We start from the raw sequence: 21,725 nt of genomic DNA on the forward strand, positions 1-21,725 counted from the left end.
CCAGGAGCTATTTCTGAGCAGACAGCCAGGAGTAACCCCTGAGCAATGCCGAGTGTGGCCCAAAAACCAAAAAAAAAAAAAGAAAGAAAGAAATATGAAATATGACTACCACGAGGTTATGGAAGAACTATGAAATCAAAGACTATCAATCAAGTCTAAGCTTTCTATCAAAACAACTTGCAATGTAAATGAAACTAGGTAATATGTTGTGTTTGATTTAATGTCTGGCTCATGCTACAGCGCTTACCCTTTCTTCCCACTCTTCTTCCGAGATTCTGTGGGAGGGGGCGGCGGTGGGGAAGGTGAATGTTTTCTTTTTCGAGCATTTGCTGACGCTTTTCTATCTCTTCTCTCTGGGCTTCTGACTGGCTAGGAAAAAGGAAATCGAAATAAATTATCAACCAGCTTTACTTACTTCTCAGCTTCTATAAACTCTGTCCAAAGGTGATATTTTATACTGTTTGTTTCTAACACATTCACTAGCTCAGGACTCTTATAAAACATCCTGAACCACAGCAGTTCAGAGACCTTTTCTGGCAAATTAAGAATGTATGTGAGGAAAAAAAAAAAAAGAATGTATGTGAGGAAATTTTACTAAGAAAATCACAGGCTGGGCCCGGAGAGATAGCACAGCGGTGTTTGCCTTGCAAGCAGCCAATCCAGAACCTAAGGTGGTTGGTTCGAGTCCCGGTGTCCCATATGGTGCCCCGTCCCTGCCAGGAGCTATTTCTGAGTAGACAGCCAGGAGTAACCCCTGAGCAACGCCGGGTGTGACCCAAAAAAAAAAAAAGAAAATCACAGGCTGAAAATAGGTATAAGGGGGGCCGGGCGGTGGCGCTAGAGGTAAGGTGCCTGCCTTGCCTGCGCTAGCCTTGGATGGACCGCGGTTCGATCCCCTGGTGTCCCATATGGTCCCCCAAGCCAGGAGCGACTTCTGAGCGCATAGCCAGGAGTAATCCCTGAGCGTCACCGGGTGTGGCCCAAAAAAACGAAAAAAAAAAAAAAAAAAAAAAAAAAAAAAAGGACCATACTTTACATTGGGAATAGAACTAATACAAAGGTGAAGGAACTTTGCGTAGAATGTGACTGTGGGCTCTGCAAGCCTAGTTTTGATCCTGACATTGCATAGGGCCCCCGAGAGTATTACCAGGAGGATCACTGAACACAGAGCCAGCTGTAGCCCCTGAGCGCCACCAAGTTTGACCCCAAAACAAAAGTACAAAGTTTGTAAATCAAAGATTTTTAAGAAAACTGTAATACAAAGGACTGGGGATAACAGCTCATGTAACTGCATATATAGTATTAATATATTATTATGCATAACAATTATAATAACAATAAGGTTTTTTTGTTTTTGTTTTTGGGGGCACACCTGATGGCATTCAAGAATTATTCCAGGCTTTGCAATCAGAAATCGCTCCTGGCAGCTTGGGGAACTATACAAGTGCTAGGAATCGAATCTGGGTTGATGTGGGTCAACCACGTGCAAGGCAAGTGCCCTGCTGCTGTGCTACTACTTAGGCAACAGCACGTATAAAGCATTTTTAAATCGCAATGTTTATAGATATTTAGGTCCTATTTTGGGGGAGAACAGGATTCCTAATAAAATTCAGTTATTTGGTAACATATATGTGATGGCTAATGCACTTTAACTGGTGTGTAACACTTATCAATTTAAACATTTTGATAACTTGAAGCCAAAAATCAAAAACAAGTAGAGAAAAATGATATCAAACCAAGTACCTCTTCATTCTTTGTTGAAATTCGCTGACGAAAATTCACAGGTTTCCTATTCTCATCCACCTCATAATCCTCTTCATTCATCCATTCATTGAAAACATCTGTGTCCAAAATCCATTTTGCATGAACCTAAAAGAAAACAATACACAGTATATAATGAAATAATTAAAAAGTATTTAAAATTCTTTTAAAACAAAGGAAAGAACATGCTTTGCATGTTTGAGATCCAGGGTTTGAAAACCAAGCACACACATACTAAAGACCATATTGGGGCCGGGCGGTGGCGCTAAAGGTAAGGTGCCTGCCTTGCCTGTGCTAGCCTTGGACGGACCGCAGTTCGATCCCCCGGTGTCCCATATGGTCCCCCAAGCCAGGAGCAACTTCTGAGCACATAGCCAGGAGCAACTCCTGAGCGTTACCGGGTGTGGCCCAAAAACCAAAAAAAAAAAAAAACAAAACAAAACAAAAAAAAACTAAAGACCATACCACAAAGACAAGAAACTAAACACTTGTACTCATGTCTTCAATTCTCAGTATCTTTTTGTTGGGGGGGGGGGGGGGTCCCTAACATCTAACAGCACTCAGGGGTTACTCCTAGCAGATTTGTGAAACCATATGTGATGCTGCGGATCAAACCCTGTTCGGCCATGTACAAAACAAATATCCCACCTGCTTTGATAGTACTCCAGACCCTGAATTCTCATTATCTTTTTTTTTTTTTTTTTTTTTTTTTTGTGGTTTTTTTTTTTTGGGTCACACCCGGCAGTGCTCAGGGGTTATTCCTGGCTCCATGCTCAGAAATTGCTCCTGGCAGGCACGGGGGACCATATGGGACGCTGGGATTCGAACCGATGACCTCCTGCATGAAAGGCAAACGCCCTACCTCCATGCTATCTCTCCAGCCCCCTCATTATCTTGTATACACTAAGAACATCAGTCTAGGGGCCGAAGAGATAGCATGAAGGTAGGGTGTTTGCCTTGCATCCCATATGGTCCCGTGAGCCTGCCAGGAGTGATTTCTGAGCATAGAGCCAGGAGTAACCCCTGAGCGCTACAGGTGTGACCCAAAAACCAAGAGAGAAAGAAAGAGAGAAAGAAAGAGAGAGAGAGAGAGAGAGAGAGAGAGAGAGAGAGAGAGAGAGAGAGAGAGAGAGAGAGAGAGAGAGAGAGAGAACATCAATCTAAGCTATTTTCAACTTTTAATTTATTATTTACTTAAAAAAAATTTTTTTTTGGTTTTGGGGTCACACCAGCAGTGCTCAGGGGTTACTCTTGGCTCTGCGCACAGAAATCGCTCCTGGCAGACACAGAGTACCATATGAAATGCCAGGATTCGAGCCACGATCCGTCCTGGATCGGCCGATTGCAAGACAAAGGCCCTACCAGTGTGCTCTCTGTCCGGCCCCTACTTAAAATTCCCTGAGTGCTGCCGGGTGTGTACCCAAAAACAAAACAAACAAAAATATTATTTTGCAGTGCCATAGGTGGAACCAACATCTCAATAATTCAAAGGAGCTCTGCAACAGTTACAACAACCTTAAAGTATACTTTAAAAAGGATTCTGCAGGCTGGAGAAATAGCAGTAAGGTAAGGCGTTTGCCTTGCATGCAGAAGGACAGTGGTTCGAATCCCAGCATCCTATATGGTCCCCAGTGATTTCAGAGCATCAAGCCAGAAGTAACCCCTGAGTGCTGCCAGGTGTAGCCCAAAAAAACCCAAAAAAGAAAAAGAAGAAAACAAAAATAATTATTGTGGAAAACAGTTCAGAAAAGTTATTAAGGGGCTGGAGAGATAGCATGAAGGTAGGGCATTTGCCTTTCATGCGGAAGGACAGTGGTTCTAATCCCAGCATCCCATATGGTCCCCCTAGCCTGCCAGGAACAATTTCTGAGCGTAGAGCCAGGAGTAAACTCTGAGCACTGCCAGGTGTAACCCAAAAACCAAAAAAAAGAAAAGAAAAGAAAAGAAAAGAAAAGAAAAGAAAAGAAAAGAAAAGAAAAGAAAAGAAAAGAAAAGAAAAGAAAAGAAAAGAAAAGAAAAGAAAAGAAAAGAAAAGAAAAGAAAAGAAAAGAAAAGAAAGGAAGAAAGAAAAGTTGTTAATAAAATGAAAATTAAGGATCTTTCAGGGCCACAGAGATAGCACAAATGTGTCAAACACATGAACTTATGTGTACATAAGCACAACTATGTGTAACCTGGTGGACTCTGTTATATCCAACCTCACCACCAACTGGAGAAAATACTACTGCAGTGCTGAGTAAGGTGATCCTCCCCAAACACTAAATATTCACCTTCCATGGCTTTTCTGGAATTGGTGGATCTTCAACTTCTGCATCAACATCATTACTATGGACCCATGTATCATAGCTATAAAGATATAGAAATAAGCAAAAGCAAGTTAGAATCAAAATTCATACATTACAAATACTTTAACCATAGATTAAGATACAACACTATCAGAATCCAGTATTTGTCAAAAACTTTAATTACCATCATTGACAAGAAAATTGTTCTATAAAACTCACTAATCATCATGTTTGTTAATCCCTAATTTCAAAATTTAGTCCACAGAATTCTAACAAGCTGTTAATTTTTCTCAAAGCACTTTGCTCACTTAGCCTTCAACACATACCATCAACTGGTATTTCTTCTACTCACTATCCCCTTGAGCATAACTGGGTGTGGACCCCCCCAAAGTACCAAAAAAAACCCATAACCAATCTGTCTTCTCCAAATATTAACATGAGAAGCAAACTCAGGTTTGCGCTTCTGCAATGATCTTATCTAGTTCATTAGTTCGTAAACTCAGTGTCTTCATACCGAATATTCGCAATAAAAAATCGCATTAGTAAGAAAAAAAATCACAAAAAATCGCATTAAACATTTGCAACCTATATATCAACAACTCTAACTTGTAATGACAAGAATGTTGTTGCAAATCTCAAAATACAAGTACATTACCTGTCTGGGTAGAACCCCCAATGCACTAACACCTGCTTGTCTTTTCTCATCACTGGTCTCAACCATTCTTCTGAAAATGACAAAGAAAATAGTTCGTCAAGCTAAAAATAGTTATTTAGATATAACTTTTACTTAGAATTTTTTTTTAATTTTCAAACAAACAAAACAAGATGCTTTAATTGACTCAATTAAAGGGAAGTATCACAATCTGTGTTGTCAGGGTGAGCTTCATTCTAGATCTACTTATCTCTCACTTTTGCTTGTTTTTGGGTCATACCCGAGGCTCAACGCTCAGGGGTTTCTCCTGGCTCTGTGCCAGGGATTGGAACCACCATCCATCCTGGGATGGCTGCCCTGGGTCGACTGTGTGCAAGGAATCGCCCTACACTGTGCTCTCTCTCAGGCCCCTATCTCTCACTTTTGATAAAAACCAATTGCAGACCCAGAGCAATAGCACAGTGGTAAGGCATTTGACTTGCACATGGCCAACCTAAGACGGACCCCGGTTTGAATCCCAGCATCCCATATGATCCCTGAGTCTGCCGGGAGCAACTTCTAAGAGTAGAGCCTGGAGTGACTCCTGAGCATTGCAGGGTGTGACCCAAAAACAAACAAACAAATCCCAAACCAAAACCAACTGCAGTTGGTTGAATCAACATGGCACTGCAGTAAAGCACACACTGCTCCCTACTCACTGGTCAGTTTCTCTCATGTCCACCCGAATCACAACCATGGTAGTACTACTTCCTCATGGTACATAGTCTTTCTTAGAAAAATTTAAAAAAGTCTTGGGGCCGAAGTGATAGCAGAGGTAGGGCATTTGCCTTGCATGCGGCTGACCCAGGACGCACCCATGTTGGATCCCCGGCATCCCATATGGTCCCCCAAGCTCAGAGCTATTTCTGAGCACAGAGCCAGGAGTAACCTGTGAGCGTCACGGGATGTGTCAAAAATAAATAAATAAAAAGTCTTTCTTTCCCTCTTTCTATGCCTCACTACACACCTTTCAAGGTCTGTTTTGCATCATCTCCTTGATGAAAGCTTTACTTCTTCCTACCAACTGTACATCTTCCTCTGGACCCATTTTCTCTGCTATCTATAGAATCTCACAGTACTGTATCAAAGTAATCACCAGTAGTAACAGTTTCAGCAATTTATTTGGAAAGAGGGAAATGATTGGTCATAGCTGTGATGCCCAAAACTATTCCAGTTATATGCCTAGGAGTGATCCCTGGGTCACTGGAGAACTAAATGCAGTAACGAGGATCAAACTACAGGAGGTTGGTATGTAGTACAAGTGTCCTCTTACCTCTGGTACGATCTCTCTGGCACCTACTGCTATTTCTCTTTCATCTATTTATTAGTTTATATAGTTCTCCTGACCACACTGCAAGTAATCAGTGAAAGCAGATATTTTAAGATCCTTACCAAAAATGTAAGTGAAATTTGTATAAATAGTTGATTGATTAAATTTATAGTTTCAAACTAGGTAACTGCATTTCAGTGTTGGTCAGTGCACACTGCATAGGTTAAAGTATAAAGAGAGAACTAATGAACAAGTTCCTTGAAACTCCAGAAGGAAACAAAAATGGAATCTTTTGCGGTTGACGTAGTGTTGTGATGGTTTATGAATTTTCTGAGTAATAAACATTGTTGATGTCTCTGTGGTAAAACGAAGTCTGACAGGGCCGGATAGGTGGCGCTGGAGGTAAGGTGTCTGCCTTGCAAGCGCTAGCCAAGGAAGGACCGCGGTTCGATCCCCCGGCGTCCCATATGGTCCCCCCAAGCCAGGGGCGATTTCTGAGCACATAGCCAGGAGTAACCCCTGAGCGTCAAACGGGTGTGGCCCAAAAAACAAAAAAAAAAAAAAAAAAAAAAAAAAACGAAGTCTGACAGGGACGTCTATTTTGTCACACTGCTAAGACTTTATTATTACCTTTTATAACCAAGTTACATTCTATTAGATGGATAAACCACCTTCTGTTTAGCCAATCTAAATCTGGTGGACCTTTCCTTATAACATTATGATAATCTGAATTTAAGTTATGTGGATGTAATCTTCAAGTCTCTCATATCCATAGTTGAATGTGCAACTGTTAAGTCTATATGCTAATTATCTTTTAGCATTTTGAGACAAAAATCAACATGATTCCCAAAATAGCTGCACCAATTTACAATCCCATCTGTGCCCTGTGAATTTCTCTACATTATCATTAACATGTTTTTTTTGTGTCAAGTTTTGTTTTTGAGCCACATTTGAGGGGATTCAGGATCTGGCTATTTCCAATTCAGTTCTTAGAGGTGGTTCCTAGTGATGCTTAGAGAACTACGGTGGTGAGACATCTTTGTTCTATCTTTCTGGTTCTTTAACACATTGAACTAGTGGGTATCAAGACTAACTGTAGGGTATTTGTTTCTGGGTTTTTTTTTTTTGGAGGGGGGCACACCCGGTAAAGCTCAGGGTTACTCCTGGCTATGCGCTCAGAGTTGCTCCTGGCTTGGGGGACCATATGGGAAGCCGGGGGATCGAACCACAGTCTGTCCAAGGCTAGTGCAGGCAAGGCAGGCACCTTACCTCTAGCGCCACGCCCGGCCCCAGGGTATTTGTTTCTATGCACATCTGGCAGTGCTCACATGGCAGGGCTCAGGCCACTTGTACTGGAGATTGAATTTGGGTAGGCTGCCAACCAGGACTTAACCACTATACTATCTCTAATGTTCCCTATCCCTTTTTGGGCCACACACCCGGTGATATACATTGGCTCTCCATGCAGGAATTACTCCAAGTAGTGCTCTAGGGACCATATGAACCGCTGGGGGTCGAACCCGGACCAGCCAGATAGGCTATCTCAGAGGCAACTCCTGGTTCCATGCTCAGAAATGGCTCCTGGCAGGCTCGAGGAACCATATGGGATGCCGGGATTTGAACTACCGTCCTTCTGCATGCAAGGCAAATGCTTTATCTCCACGCTATCTCTCCGGCCCCTATTTTTTGGCTTTTGGGTCACACCCAGCAGCGCTCAGAGGTTAATCCTGGCTCTATGCTTAGAAATCGCTCCTGGCAGGCTCTGGGGACCATATGAGATGCCGGGTTTCGAACCACTGTCCTTCTGCACGCAAGGCAAATGCCTTACCTCCATGCTATCTCTCGGGCCCCCGGGTCAAAATCTTTTTAAATAAATTTTTCTCTTCTAAAATTTCAGTCTAGAGGCCAGAAATACAGCACAGAGGTAGGGAATTTGCCTTGCACGCAGCTGATCCATGACAAAGGATGGTTTGATCCCAGTGTTCCATATGGTCCCCTGAGCCTGCCAGGAACAATTTCTTAGTGCAGAGCCAAGAATAACCCCTTAGCGCTGCCAGGTGTGACCCAAAAACCAAAAAACCGCTCTAGCCCCAGTCTATAAGTTTTAAATAAACCTTATTAGAGAATCAGAAAGTCAGCAAATGAACCAGTATTGTAACATGCACATATCCACCACCTCCATCTAGTGGGGATTAACAGAATTCTAAACATTAGAGGCAGAATGAGGTTTCCCATATTGTAAGGTATAAATGGCAGAGCACATGCCTTATGTAAATGGCTCTGAGCTGAATTCCTAATAACACCACCTCCCCCCAAAATTAACCACAGTGGGGGCTGGAGTGGTGGCGCTAGAGGTAAGGTATCTGCCTTACAATCACTAGTCAGAAGAACCGCAGTTTGATCACCCTGCATCCCGTATGGTTCCCCCAAGCCAGGAGTGATTTCTGAGTGCATAGCCAGAAGTAACCCCTGAGCATCAAATGAGCGTGAACAAAAAACAAAACAAAACAAAACAAAAAAATTACCCACAATATAAGAAATGCTAGGAATTGTGACTAGAAATAAAAATACGTAAAATAAGCTTTCAATACCACAAAATTAAGCTGAAAAGATAGTACAATGGGTAGGATGCTTTCATTGCACGTAGTCAAGCTGGGTTCAATCCCCTGGACCACATATGGTTCCCTGAGCACTTTCAGGCGTGATCCCAGGGCACAAACCAATATTTAACTCTGACCAACAAAAATTAGGTGGGTTCCCTCCCCCATACTAAACTGATGAAAACAACCTACATTCTGATACCTAAAATCCTTAAAAAATTATATATATACAGGAGGGGCCAGAGAGATAGCATGGAGGTAGGGTGTTTGTCTTGCATGCAGAAGGACGGTGGTTTGAATCCCAGCATCCCATATGGTCCCCCGAGCCTGCCAGGAGCTATTTTTGAGCACAGAAACAGGAGTGACCTGGAGCGGTGCTGGGTGTGACCCAAAACAACAACAACAACAAAAATTTAAACACAGGGGCTGGAGTGATAGTAGAATGGAAGGGCATCTGCCTTGCATGCAGACGACCCAGGATGGTCCTGGGTTCGATCCCTGGCATTCCATATGGTCCCCTGAGCCAGAAGCAATTCTGAGAGCAGAGTCAGGAGTAATCCCTGAGCGGCGCCAGGTGTGGCCCAAAAACAAAACAAAAAAAAAATTATATACAATTTTAGTGAACTAAGATTAAACAATTAGGGCCCGGAGAGATAGCACAGCGGCGTTTGCCTTGCAAGCAGCCGATCCAGGACCAAAGGTGGTTGATTCGAATCCCGGTGTCCCATATGGTCCCCCGTGCCTGCCAGGAGCTATTTCTGAGCAGACAGCCAGGAGTAACCCCTGAGCAATGCTGGGTGTGACCCAAAAACCAAAAAAAAAAAAAAAGATTAAACAATTATTTCTTGCTCCTAACAGTGATACTTAACTTTCAAGCCACAAAAATATAATGAAAGTGTAGGCTGAAATGATAGAACAGAGGATAGGGTGTCTGTCTTGCATGTAGTGAACCCAGCTTTGATCCCCAGTATAAATATGGTCCCCCAAATCTGCCAGGAGTGAGTCTTGAATGCAGAGTCAGGAGGAATAAGCCCTAAGTACTACCAAGTGTGGCCCTAAAACCAAACCAAACCAAACTAAGGGGCAAATTACTACATAACATGCCATGCATGACTTAAAAGCCAAATAATAACAAGCAACAATATAATGTTTAAAATCTGGATATCACAAAATTAAAAATAAAAAAGTATAACTTAAATCTCTAAATTTAATGCTGGAAAAAATTTATTAGTTATATTTTTTAAGCCTTTACTGATAAAACTTTAACAAAGGGGGGCTTTGGATACACTTGCAAGTACTTGTTCATATTGATCCCCAAGCACTGCCAGGAGTAATTCCAGACTACAGAGCGAGAAGTAATCCTGAGCATTGCCACATATGGTCCAAAAACCAAAACCAACACATGAACAAGAAGTAATGAAGAGTAAGCTTATTAGTTAGTACACAAGCAAAACTGACTTACCATCCTCCTGTGAGGAAGGATATGGATAAATGTGGTGGGAAGCTTTTGACTTCTCATCAGTAAATGTACCCTGGAAAGCAAGTGAATAAATAAAGTTAAAGCAAAAGCTAAAGAAATAGTACAGTAGGTATGCTTTGATCACAGCTAACCTGTGATCCTCGACATTCTAAATATTCCCTTGCATTTTAAAAAAAAATTTTTTTTTTTGGCTTTTGGGCCACACCCGGTGACGCTAAGGGGTTACTCCTGACTATGTGCACAGAAATTGCTCCTTAAAATCACTTCTTAAAATAAATTATCTACTTTCAGGGCCAGAGATAATGTAAGTATTAATGTGCTTGGCTGTGCATGCAATTGAAACTTGCTCAATCCTGGCACAGCATTGGCACAATCCATAAGAAGAGTCAAGAGCAGCCTTTGAGGGGTCGGAGAGATAGCATGGAGGTAGGGCGTTTGCCTTGCATGCAAAAGGACGGTAGTTCAAATCCCGGCATCCCATATGGTCCTCCGAGCCTGCCAGGAGCAATTTCTTAGCATAGAGCCAAGAGTAACCCCTAAGCACTGCTGGGTATGACTTAAAAAAAAAAATGACATCATAAAAATTGCTTATACATAGAAGAATATGAAGAGTATTAGGCTGAGCAAAATGAGGAAGAGATTGACATAGAACGATCACATTCATATGTGGGATATTTAAAAAGACAGTATGATATTAATATCCAAAGACAATAGAGATGAGGGCCAAGAGGACTAATCCATGGTAGGAAGCTTGCTATTTTATTTTATTTATCTATTTTTTTTTGGGGGGGGGTTGGGTTTTTGGGTCACACCCAGCAGCACTCAGGGTTACTTCTGGCAGGCTTGGGGAACGATATGGGATACCAGGATTCAAACCACCATCCTTCTACATGGAAGGCAAATGCCCTACCTCCATGCTATCTCTCTGGCCCCAGGAAGCTTGCTATTTTAGTAGGGAAGTTAGGTTAGCAAAGAGGAGGGAACACCATGACAATGATAGTTGAAAATGATGACTCTGGACAAGAAATGGAGATAAAGTGATATGCATGATACCCTTTCAGTAACAATAGTATAATAAGACCATTCTAAGCCTCCCATTGAAATAAGCATTACTACAAATATTTACTTTGAGCTGGAACAACTGTCGGGAGGTAAGGGTTCTTGCCTTGCATGTGGTTGACCTATGTTCCATTTCCATTCCCACATATAATTCCGAGCTCTACCAGTTGTGATCCCTAAACAGAGAGCCAGGAGTAAGCACTGAACAGCACCACATAGTGTGGACCCCCCCCCCAAAAAAAAAACCTACAGTAAACAATGACAAGTTCTTAAATCTTCTCAACTAATCCTAAGGATGGATAAACTTTCACTCAAATGATGTATCATAACATTACCTTCTAAATCTCCTTGGCCAGTTTGCCAAGGAAGCATGAATTTGCTTCCAAATTTGTCACATATAGTTACAAACTGACAGATGGTAATACCCAAAAGATGTTTAAAGGAGGGCCCGGAGAGATAGCACAGCGGTGTTTGCCTTGCAAGCAGCCGATCCAGGACCAAAGGTGGTTGGTTCGAGTCCCGGTGTCCCATATGGTCCCCGTGCCTGCCAGGAGCTATTTCTGAGTGGACAGCCAGGAGTAACCCCTGAGCACCGCCGGGTGTGGCCCAAAAACCAAAAAAAAAAAAAAAAGATGTTTAAAGGAGGGGCGAAGCAATAGCACAGTGGTAGGTAGCATTTGCCTTGCATGTGGCCAACACAAGAAACTCTGGTTCGACTCCCAGCATCCACCATGCCTGCCAGGAGCAATTTCTGAGAGCAGAGTCAGGAGTAATCCCTGAGTACCACTGGGTGTGACCCAAAAACAAAATAAAAGAGATGTTTAAAGGAGATAAAAAGATGTGAGAAGATAGCCCTGTCATATGTGAATCACAACTATTTAACAGCTTCTGAAAAACTAAAACATCCATGTTTTTAAAAGCCCCCCATATAAATACAAAACAGCCAGGGAAGTGGTATTACCTCAAGTTAATATCTGATGTACAGACAACTGCATCACCAACTCTCACTTTGTGGATCCAGTGACCCAGAACACTCATGTAGTCTATGCATTCTACATTAGCACAATTCACCACAAAACTAGGACTCTATACCAGTGACTTTAGTAAAGCTTCCCAAAGACCCATGTGTATTAAACATCACATTATCTACCTCAAATGTACAAAATATTATGTATCAATTATAGCTCAATGTGCTAAAAGAAAAAACACTACTCTAAACTAAGAGTTAAAATGAGAAAAAGGGGACTGGCGAGGTGGCGCTAGAGGTAAGGTGTCTGCCTTGCAAGCGCTAGCCAAGGAAGGACCACGGTTCAATCCCCCAGCATCCCATATGGTCCCAAGCCAGAGGCGATTTCTGAGCGCTTAGCCACGAGTAACCCCTGAGCATCAAACGGGTGTGGCCCCCCAAAAAAAATGAGAAAAAGAACTTAAGCTACAGAGTAAATTTTCATTTAAATGCAGGTATTTAAAAAAATACTATTATGGTACACAAAACATCTATTACCTGATGCCGTTTGATGATATCTTTCAATTTGTTAGCCAACTTCAGTTCAATGTCTGGAATGAGGTAGATGTTGGGTCTGGTAAGACAATTACTCTGAGAAACAAAAGAATAGATTTGAAATTCTCCGCATTTTTGAAATAACGTAACATTATTTATACATTTTCCTAATACCAAAAGCTACCACTCAAATAGAAATCTTTTTTTGTTTGGTTTTGAACCACACCAGGCTGTTTACTCAGGGCTCTGTGCTCTGGGATGACGCCTGTTGAACCAGGGGACCATATGGGACACTGAGGATCAAACCTAGGTTAGCCATGTGCAAAGCAAACACTCTTACTATATTATCATTCCAATTCTTGAGAATGTATGTCTTACCTTGATATAAAAGTTATTTGGCTTTTATATACCCAACTTTCAGGGACTTGAGGAATAGTACAGCAAAAGGGTATTTGTACGCACCTGACCCAGTTCAATCCTTAGTATCCCTTATGGTTCTCAAGCACAGGCAAAAGTAATTTCTGAGTGAAGAGCTGGGTGTGACACAAACCCACCCCACCAAAACCAAAACAAAATCTAGTCTTTTTCTGAAAGACAATATAGTTGGACAAGAAAGGCTGAGAATCATGATCAAAAGGAACTTTTCTTTTTCTATTGAAGTCCCATACTGTGAGGCTAGAGTGAAAGGCCCAGCCTTGTATTAAGCCAACTTAAGTTTGAGCTTCAACGCTCCCTAATCACCTGAACATCAAAAGTGATGCCTGAGCACCTCCCAGTTCCTGCCTGAGCACCTCCCAGTTCCAGCCCGAGCCCTGAGAAAAGGTCCTATACTGACATATTATCCTCCTTGTAAAATTTAATTGACTGTACTTACTATGCTGAATAGAATGTTTCCATGTATACCATTCATTATGAACAAAAAACCCCATTATGGATCAACCATAAGGTATATAAAAAATAACAGGGGGTTGGGGGGAGAGATAGGATGGAGGTAAGGCATTTGCCTTGCATGCAGAATGACGGTGGTTCTAATCCCGAATTCCCATATGATCCCCGAGCCTGCCAGAAGTCGACTTCTGAGAGTAGAGCCAGGAGTAACCCCTGAGCACTGCTGGGTGTGATCCAAAAAAATAAATAACAGGGGGAGGGGCTAGAGAGAGATAGCATGGAGGTAGGGCATTTGCCTTGCACGCAAAAGGACGGTGGTTCAAATCCCAGCATCCCATATGATCCACCAGGCTTGCCAGGAGCGATTTCTGAGCGTAGAGCCAGGAGTAATACCTGAGTGCTGCCAGGCATGACCCAAAAACCAATGACAGTGGCAGCAGTGAGGAGGATATTGGCCTTCCACAGAGACAACCAGATTTGATCCTTAGCTTCCCCTATGAACCCCAAATCTACTAGGAGGAATTTCTGAGCACAGAGCCATGGGGTAACCCTAGAGTGCCACTGGATATGGCTGAATATCCAAAATAAATCATTTCTAATAAAGAAAAAATTTAATATTAAAATAAATAAAGACGAGGGGCTGGAGCAGTAGTAAAGTGGGTTTTGTCATGAACACAGACAATCCAGGTCCAATCCCTGTCATTCCATACAATGTCCTTAATTTCCCAGGATTGATCTTTAAATCCAGAGCCAGGAGTACAAAGGAGTATCACTGGGTATGGCCCCAAAACAAATAAAGAAATAAAGACAGGAAAAGGTACAAGATATAAAGCACCTACCTGCCTTTCAAGTGGTCAACCCCAGTTTGAATGCCCACCACCACAAGGACAGTCCCCTGAGCACAGAACCAAGAATAGCCCCTGTACAGGGAGTGGCCCCAAAACAAAACCACCAAACTGAGACCAGAAAGCTCAGCAGACTGGTGTACATTACCTGTGGGAAGCCTAGGCTTGATCCCTGGCACTACCTGATCCCTTGGATACTGCTGACAGGAGTTTCTGAGCAAGGGCAAGTATTAACTCCCACAAAAATATATATAAATAAAAATAACGACTGGCTTGAGGAGAGAAATCAAAGAGCTGGAATACAGCTTCATGCTTGAGGGGCAGACTCAATCCCAGCATCACATGGTTTTCCACAGCACCTGGCTGGATGCCTAGGCATCACCAGATAGGTCTAAACTAGGCGTCCTCAAACTGCGGCTAGCTGAGGACATTTATCTAGCCCACCAGGTGTTTTTGCCGCCACCCGTTGTTTTTTTTTTTTAAACTTAAAATAAGATATATGCCGTGTGCACAGAAATTTGTTCATAGCTTTTTTAAACTATAATCCAGCCTTTCGACTGTCAGAGACAATGAACTGGCCTTCTGTTTAAAAAGTCTTGATGAGGGGCCGGCGAGATAGCATGGAGGTAAGGCGTTTGCCTTCCATGCAGGAGAACAATGGTTCAAATCCCGGCATCCCATATGGTCCCCAGTGCTTGCCAGGGGTGATTTCTGAGCGTATAGCCAGGAGTAACCCCTGAGCGCTTCAGGGTGTGACCCAAAAAAAAAAAGTCTTGAGGACCCCTGGTCTAAACAAACAAGACAAATAACAACTATGAGTAGAGCACAGGCATTGCATGTATGAGAGCCAGGCTTCAATGCCTGACACAATTATAAAGCAAAAATTTTGGATTATAGTTTTATTTTTCCCAATTCCATAAAAATATTTCTGGGCGGGGCCGGGTGGTGGCGCTAAAGGTAAGGTGCCTGACTTGCCTGCGCTAGCCTTGGACGGACCGCGGTTCGATCCCCCGGTGTCCCATATGGTCCCCCAAGCCAGGAGCAACTTCTGAGCACATAGCCAGGAGTAACCCCTGAGCATTACCGGGTGTGGCCCAAAAACCAAAAAAAAAAAAAAAAAAAAATTTCTGGGCTAGAAAATTAGTGCAGCTGGTAGGGCACTTGCTTTGGAGGCAACAGATTTGGAGTGATCCCTGGCAACACATAAGATAACCCAAGTCCTGCCAGGAGTCCTTCTAAGTAGACCCATCAGTAAACCCTAAATTGCAGGGTGTGCACCCTCCAAAAACTTATTTAATTCATCTGTGATCATACCCACCAGTGCAGACCCTCCCAGTAAAATTCAAGTCCTCAAAGGTAATACTCATTCCAAAAGTGTGCCAGAGTCAAATCCTATGGTGCCTAACATAAGTGACTTCATAGAGGAGTGCACACAGAATGTGGTCTAACAATTATCTCACTGACCCTTACTTTTGTTTTATATTAATTCTTTTGTTTTTGTTTAGTTTGGGGCCACACCTGGCTATGTTCAGGGGTTACTCCTGGCCCTGCACTGAGAAATCACTCCTGGCAGGCTTGGGGATCATATGGGATGCTGGGGATTGAACCTGGGTCTGTCCTGAGTTGGCAGCATGCAAGGCAAACACCCTACTGATGTGCTATCGCTCCAGCACTACTTTATCTTCTTTTTTTTTTTTTTTTTGGTTTTTGGGCCACACCCGGTAATGCTCAGGGGTTACTCCTGGCTATGTGCTCAGAAATTGCCCCTGGCTTGGAGGGACCATATGGGACACCGGGGGATCAAACCTCGGTTCGTCCTATTCTAGTGCTTGCAAGGCAGACACCTTACCTCTAGCGCCACCTTCCCGGCCCCAAAATAGACTTGGTTGCTTTTATTTTATTTTATTTTTGGTTTTTGGGCCACACCCGGCGGTGCTCAGGGATTACTCCTGGCTGTCTGCTCAGAAATGGCTCCTGGCAGGCACGGGGGACCATATGGTACACCGGGATTCGAACCAACCACCTTCAGTCCTGGATCGGCTGCTTGCAAGGCAAACACCGCTGTGCTATCTCTCCGGGCCCTTAATTCTTAATTTATTTTCCTTTGCTCTCATTACAATATAGGGGTAGGGGATGGGGAACCTAGACATGCTTCCAATGTTCCAAGGGTTCTAGTTCCAGTGTTCTAGCACTGGGGATTGCACAGACAGCACTAAAGATTCTACACCATGATGTGAAATGGTGTCAGATATATACTCTCATCCTATCACATGGAAGGCATCACTTTCCTGTGCTGAGTGATGGTTAGGGGCCACCAGTGTTTGGGGCCATTAGGAGCTGGAGGCTGGATTTGGATCCTCACATAAAAACATCATAAGCTCCAGTCCCTCACTGTAGCTAACTCCCTGGGCCTTCATTTTCCCAACACCAAATCATGTAAGTAACACTGGTTAAAAGATACATAGGGGGCCCGGAGAGATAGCACAGTGGCATTTGCCTTACAAGCAGCCGATCCAGGACCAAAGGTGGTTGGTTCAAATCCCGGTGTCCCATATGGTCCCCCGTGCCTGCCAAGAGCTATTTCTGAGCAGACAGCCAGGATTAACCCCTGAGCGTCAACCGGGTGCGGCCCAAAAACCAAAAAAAAAAAAAAAAAGATACATAGGAGGGACCGGAGAGATAGCATGGAGGTAGGGCATTTTCCTTGACCGAATAAGGACGGTGGTTTGAATCCCTGCATCCCATATGGTCCCCCGAGCCTGCCAGGAGCAATTTCTGAGCATACAAGCAGGAGTAACCCGAGTGCTGCCACGTGTGACCCAAAAAGCAAAAAAAAAAAAAAAAAAAGATACACAGGAGGGGCCAGAGGCATAGTACAGTTTATCTTCCATGTAACAGACCCAGGTTAGAGCCTTGGCACCACATATGATTCCCCAAGCCTAAGAAGTGATCCTAGAGGGCCCGGAGAGGCGTTTGCCTTGCAAGCAGCCGATCCAGGACCAAAGGTGGTTGGTTCGAATCCTGGTGTCCCACATGGTCCCCCGTGCCTGCCAGGAGCTATTTCTCAGCAGACAGCCAGGAGTAACCCCTGAGCACCACCGGGTGTGGCCCAAAAACCAAAAAAAAAAAAGAAGTGATCCTTGAGCTCAGGTAAGTCCTGTGCACATTTAGGTATGGCAAAAAAATAAAATAAAATAAAAAATTAAAATGAAGGGGAGATGAAGTGGTGTTGCAGTTAGAGGGTGTTTGCCTTGCACACGTCTGACCGAGAACGAACCACAGTTCAATCCCCCGTTGTCCCATATGGTCCTCTTCCAAGACAGGAGCGATTTCTGAGTGCACAGCCAGGAGTAACCCCTGAGCGTCACCAGGTGTGACCCACCCAAAAAAGGTAAAATGAAGGGTAATATTAACATTCACCAAAAAAGCACAAAACAAATCAATCAACAAACTAACAAAAACACCCAGTTCTCCCACTAACAGTTTTGAGACATATTTCCAGCATTAAATTAATAATACTGCGTAAATTTCTTTTAGGGGTCATACCCATTGGTCCTGGAGAATAGAAGCCACTCCCAATAATGTTCTGTTCAGCAGTGCAGGACCAATATTTTATAGTACTAAGCCCGGAGCCCTCTACATCTGGCCAGGGTGGGAGGACTGCAGATGGGGTCTGCAGATGTGAGTTCAGCTTCAAAGACGTCAGACTTGAACTCTAGGACACTGAGTCATCTCTGATCCTGTCTAGCTGAATGTTTACCAACTATCTGTCCCCAAGAAGATTAACTCAGCAATCTTCAAAAATTACCAATCAAGAAGCTGGAGCAATAGTACATTGAGTAAGGCACTTGCCTCGCACATAGCAGATCCGGTTTTATGCGCTGAACACCACTGGGGTATAGCCCCAAAACAAACAACAAAAATTACCAAATAAATAGGAAAAAATTAAATATTCTGTCATTATCTACTTGAAAAGAAAAAAATATATATTTATAGATAACCATAAAATTTACATAAAATTTACAAATACTCCTCTCTCCATCCTTCCCTTTCTCTCTTTTGACATTGCACTACTGCTAATGAAGGTATACTAAGCATCAAATACTTTTTCTTTCTCCCACTTTTGGTCATCAGAACTCCATGACTGGCCCCAAGTGGTGACCAGTAGATACTAAGAGTCAAATCCTAGGCTTCAGCCTGTGCTCTATGCTCAGTCCCTAATGCCAAGATCAATAATTAACACGTTTTAGTCATGTTTTATAGCTCTATATCTCCAAAAACCCCTAAAAACAAAACATATCTAAGATGATTTGGTTCTTTGATATTTTTGGCAACCTAATAGATAGTTGAAGAACTTCAAGTATATTAAAGAAAAAATTGTACTAAGATAACTTTCTGGGCCGGGCGGTGGCGCTAAAGGTAAGGTGCGCCTGCCTTGCCTGCGCTAGCCTTGGACGGACCGAGGTTCGATCCCCCGGTGTCCCATATGGTCCCCCAAGCCAGGAGCAACTTCTGAGCGCATAGCCAGGAGTAACCCCTGAGAGTTACCGGGTGTGGCCCAAAAAAAAAAAAAAAAAAAAAGATAACTTTCTGAGTTACCTGTACCAATGTTTTTTCAATGTTCATAAACATTTCAACATTACGATCCATTCGGGATGGATTCTGTAGATCAAACCTCCGCCTAAAATAAAAAAAATTTCAATTAATTTGTCTCCCACTTTAAACAAAAGTAATTATCAGGTTTTAAAATTTAACACACTAATAAACTGGAACAATTTGGGAATTACAATAGAATATTACAAAATTTCAGAGGGTATTTACTCAATATAAATATAGATAGACTATACCTAATGAAACATTAAATTTTAAGACATTACGATGAACTTCAGGGCCAGAGAGATAAAACAGAGGTAGCGTATTTGCCTTGCATGCAGCAGACCCCAGGAAGGACCCCCAGAGTAAACCCTGAGCACTGCTGGGTATGGGCCAAAAAGAAATTAAAATAAAACCAATCAATAAATAGTTGTTTTTGTTTTTTTGGTTGGTTTCTTTGTTTTTGGGTCACATCCGGCAGCACTCAGGGGTTACTCCTGGCTCCATGCTCAGAAATCGCTCCTGGCAGGCTCAGGCGATGCCATATGGGATGCCAGGATTTGAACCACCGACCTTCTGCATGCAAGGCAAACACTTTACCTCCATGCTATCTCTCCGGCCCTTCATTTTTTTTTGTTGCTGTTGTTGTTGTTGTTTTTAAAGATGAACTTCAGTGTTAAATACCACAGTGGGTACCCTGGGGAGAAAAATCTACATTTATGGCACAAACATAAAATAAATCTAAAGACAGTAACTACATAAACAAGTGACTAGTAGGATAAGTATTTACAATAAATATAAGTAACTTGGGGAGAGAGGGCCAAAGAGATTAAACAGAGCAAGTAAGGCACTGGCTTTGCACACAGCTGGTTCCCAGTTTGGTCCCCAACATGCCCATATGGTCCCAAGCACCAATAGGAGTGATTCCTGAGTGAAGAGCCAGGAGTAACCTCTGAGCATAACCGGGTATGACCCAAAAACCAAAACTAAACCAAAACAAACCAAAATAAAAAATCTATTCTGCCAGTTGTGAGTTTGAGGATAATTTGCTTAGAAATCCCTCTCTCAAAGCTAAAGAGATAGCACAGCAGTAAGGCGTTTTTGCCTTGCACACAGCCAACCCAGGACGGACCTGGATTTGATTCCTGACATCGAACTGCCAGGAGCAATTTCTGAGCACAGAGCCAGGAATAACCTGAGTGCTGCTGTCTATAGCCCAAATACCAAAAAGAAATCTCTCTCCCATGGATGAAACAATAACTGTTTTACAAGTAGCCAACCAGGGGTTAGAGCCTCATCATCCATTAAGATAGTCCTCCAAGCACCACCAGAAGTAATCCGAGTACAAAGTAATCCCTGAGCATCGCAGGGTGTACCCCAAAGATAAAAAAGAAAAAGAATGAAATACCACCACCACCACAGCCGCTGCCTTTCAGAGTGAGCTCCCTGGGCTGAAATGGAACCCAAGGTCTTACATGCACATTGCCTAGAGAAGCCCAAGTGCCCAAACTGCCGCACAAAACCAAAGAATTTCCTCAAAAGTGCCAATACGTCAATTAAACCTTAATAACAAGAATTTAGTATCTAAAAACTATGCAGCATATGCCGCATATCTTAATTGCGGACCTTCCTGGGTGCCAGCTGCAAGGCCTTCAAGTGCCACTGCTGGCACGCATGCCATAGGTTTGCCATCATGAGCCTAGAGCAACTCCAAGCACAGAACTGGGTCGGAGGCCAATGGTATTTAATGGGTAAGGCACCTGTCTTGCGAATAGCTTACCCAGATTTGATCCCTAGCATTCCATATTGTCCCCCAAGCGAGTCAGGAGTAAGCCCTGAGTATCTCATGGTGCAGCTCCAAAACAAAAGAATCGGGGCCAGTGCGGTGACGCTAGAGGTAAGGTATCTGCCTTGCAAACCCTAGCCAAGGAAGGACCACGGTTTGATCCCCCGGAGTCCCATATGGTCCCCCAAAGCCAGGGGCGATTTCTGAGCGCTTAGCCAGGAGTAACCCCTGAGCATCAAACGGGTGTGGCCCAAAAAACAAAACAAAACAAAAAGAATCAAATTCAGAACTTAGAAGATAAACTAAACAAGAAAACAATGTAGAAGAGAATTAAACAGAGCAGGAGGACAGTATATCATGTAGGGCATTAGCCTTACAAGCTCAATCTCATACCCATAAGGTCCCTGAGCTTACCAGAAGCATTCCCTGAACACTGAACTAGGAGTAAACTCTAAAAGTCACTCCTATAACCAAACGAAACAAGTTTTTTTAAATCATAATTTTCTAAATCTGTATCTTTAATTAATATGAATCAATTACTAATTCATATGTTCTAGTTAATGATATGAATTTTTATTTGTATTTCTCAATCATAAAGTACTGGATTAGTTTAACTTTTTTTTGTTTGTTTGTTTGTTTTTTGTTTTTGGGTCACACCCGGCGATGCTCAGGGGTTACTCCTGGCTGTCTGCTCAGAAATAGCTCCTGGCAGGCACAGGGGACCATATGGGACACCGGGATTCGAACCAACCACCTTTGGTCCTGGATCGGCTGCTTGCAAGGCAAACACCGCTGTGCTATCTCTCCGGGCCCTAGTTTAACTTTTTGTTTGTTTGAGGCCACACCTCGTGGCATTCACAGATTATTTCTGGCAGGCTCAGGGACATTTGGGATGCCAGGAACCGAACCCGGGTCCATCCAAGATTGGCCTCACACAAGGCAAGCATCTTTGCGCTGTACTATTGC

The 21,725-nt window shown here is 43.0% G+C and overlaps 1 protein-coding gene across 1 annotated transcript in view; it reads right to left on the bottom strand.

Moving 5' to 3' along the window:
* SMARCC1 (SWI/SNF related, matrix associated, actin dependent regulator of chromatin subfamily c member 1) overlaps window positions 1–21,725 on the bottom strand; it is a 125,838-nt gene that overhangs the window by 82,436 nt on the left and 21,677 nt on the right. Inside the window, exons 4-10 of the mRNA XM_049777334.1 lie at window positions 18,980–19,061; window positions 12,651–12,743; window positions 10,070–10,139; window positions 4,702–4,771; window positions 4,032–4,107; window positions 1,744–1,869; window positions 248–369 (exon numbers count right to left, since the gene is read on the bottom strand). Coding sequence (XP_049633291.1) covers window positions 248–369; window positions 1,744–1,869; window positions 4,032–4,107; window positions 4,702–4,771; window positions 10,070–10,139; window positions 12,651–12,743; window positions 18,980–19,061 — 639 coding nt within the window. The remainder of the gene's footprint in view (window positions 1–247; window positions 370–1,743; window positions 1,870–4,031; window positions 4,108–4,701; window positions 4,772–10,069; window positions 10,140–12,650; window positions 12,744–18,979; window positions 19,062–21,725) is intronic.

The sequence above is a fragment of the Suncus etruscus genome, chromosome 7 (genome assembly GCF_024139225.1).
Source record: "Suncus etruscus isolate mSunEtr1 chromosome 7, mSunEtr1.pri.cur, whole genome shotgun sequence".
Taxonomy (NCBI): domain Eukaryota; kingdom Metazoa; phylum Chordata; class Mammalia; order Eulipotyphla; family Soricidae; genus Suncus; species Suncus etruscus.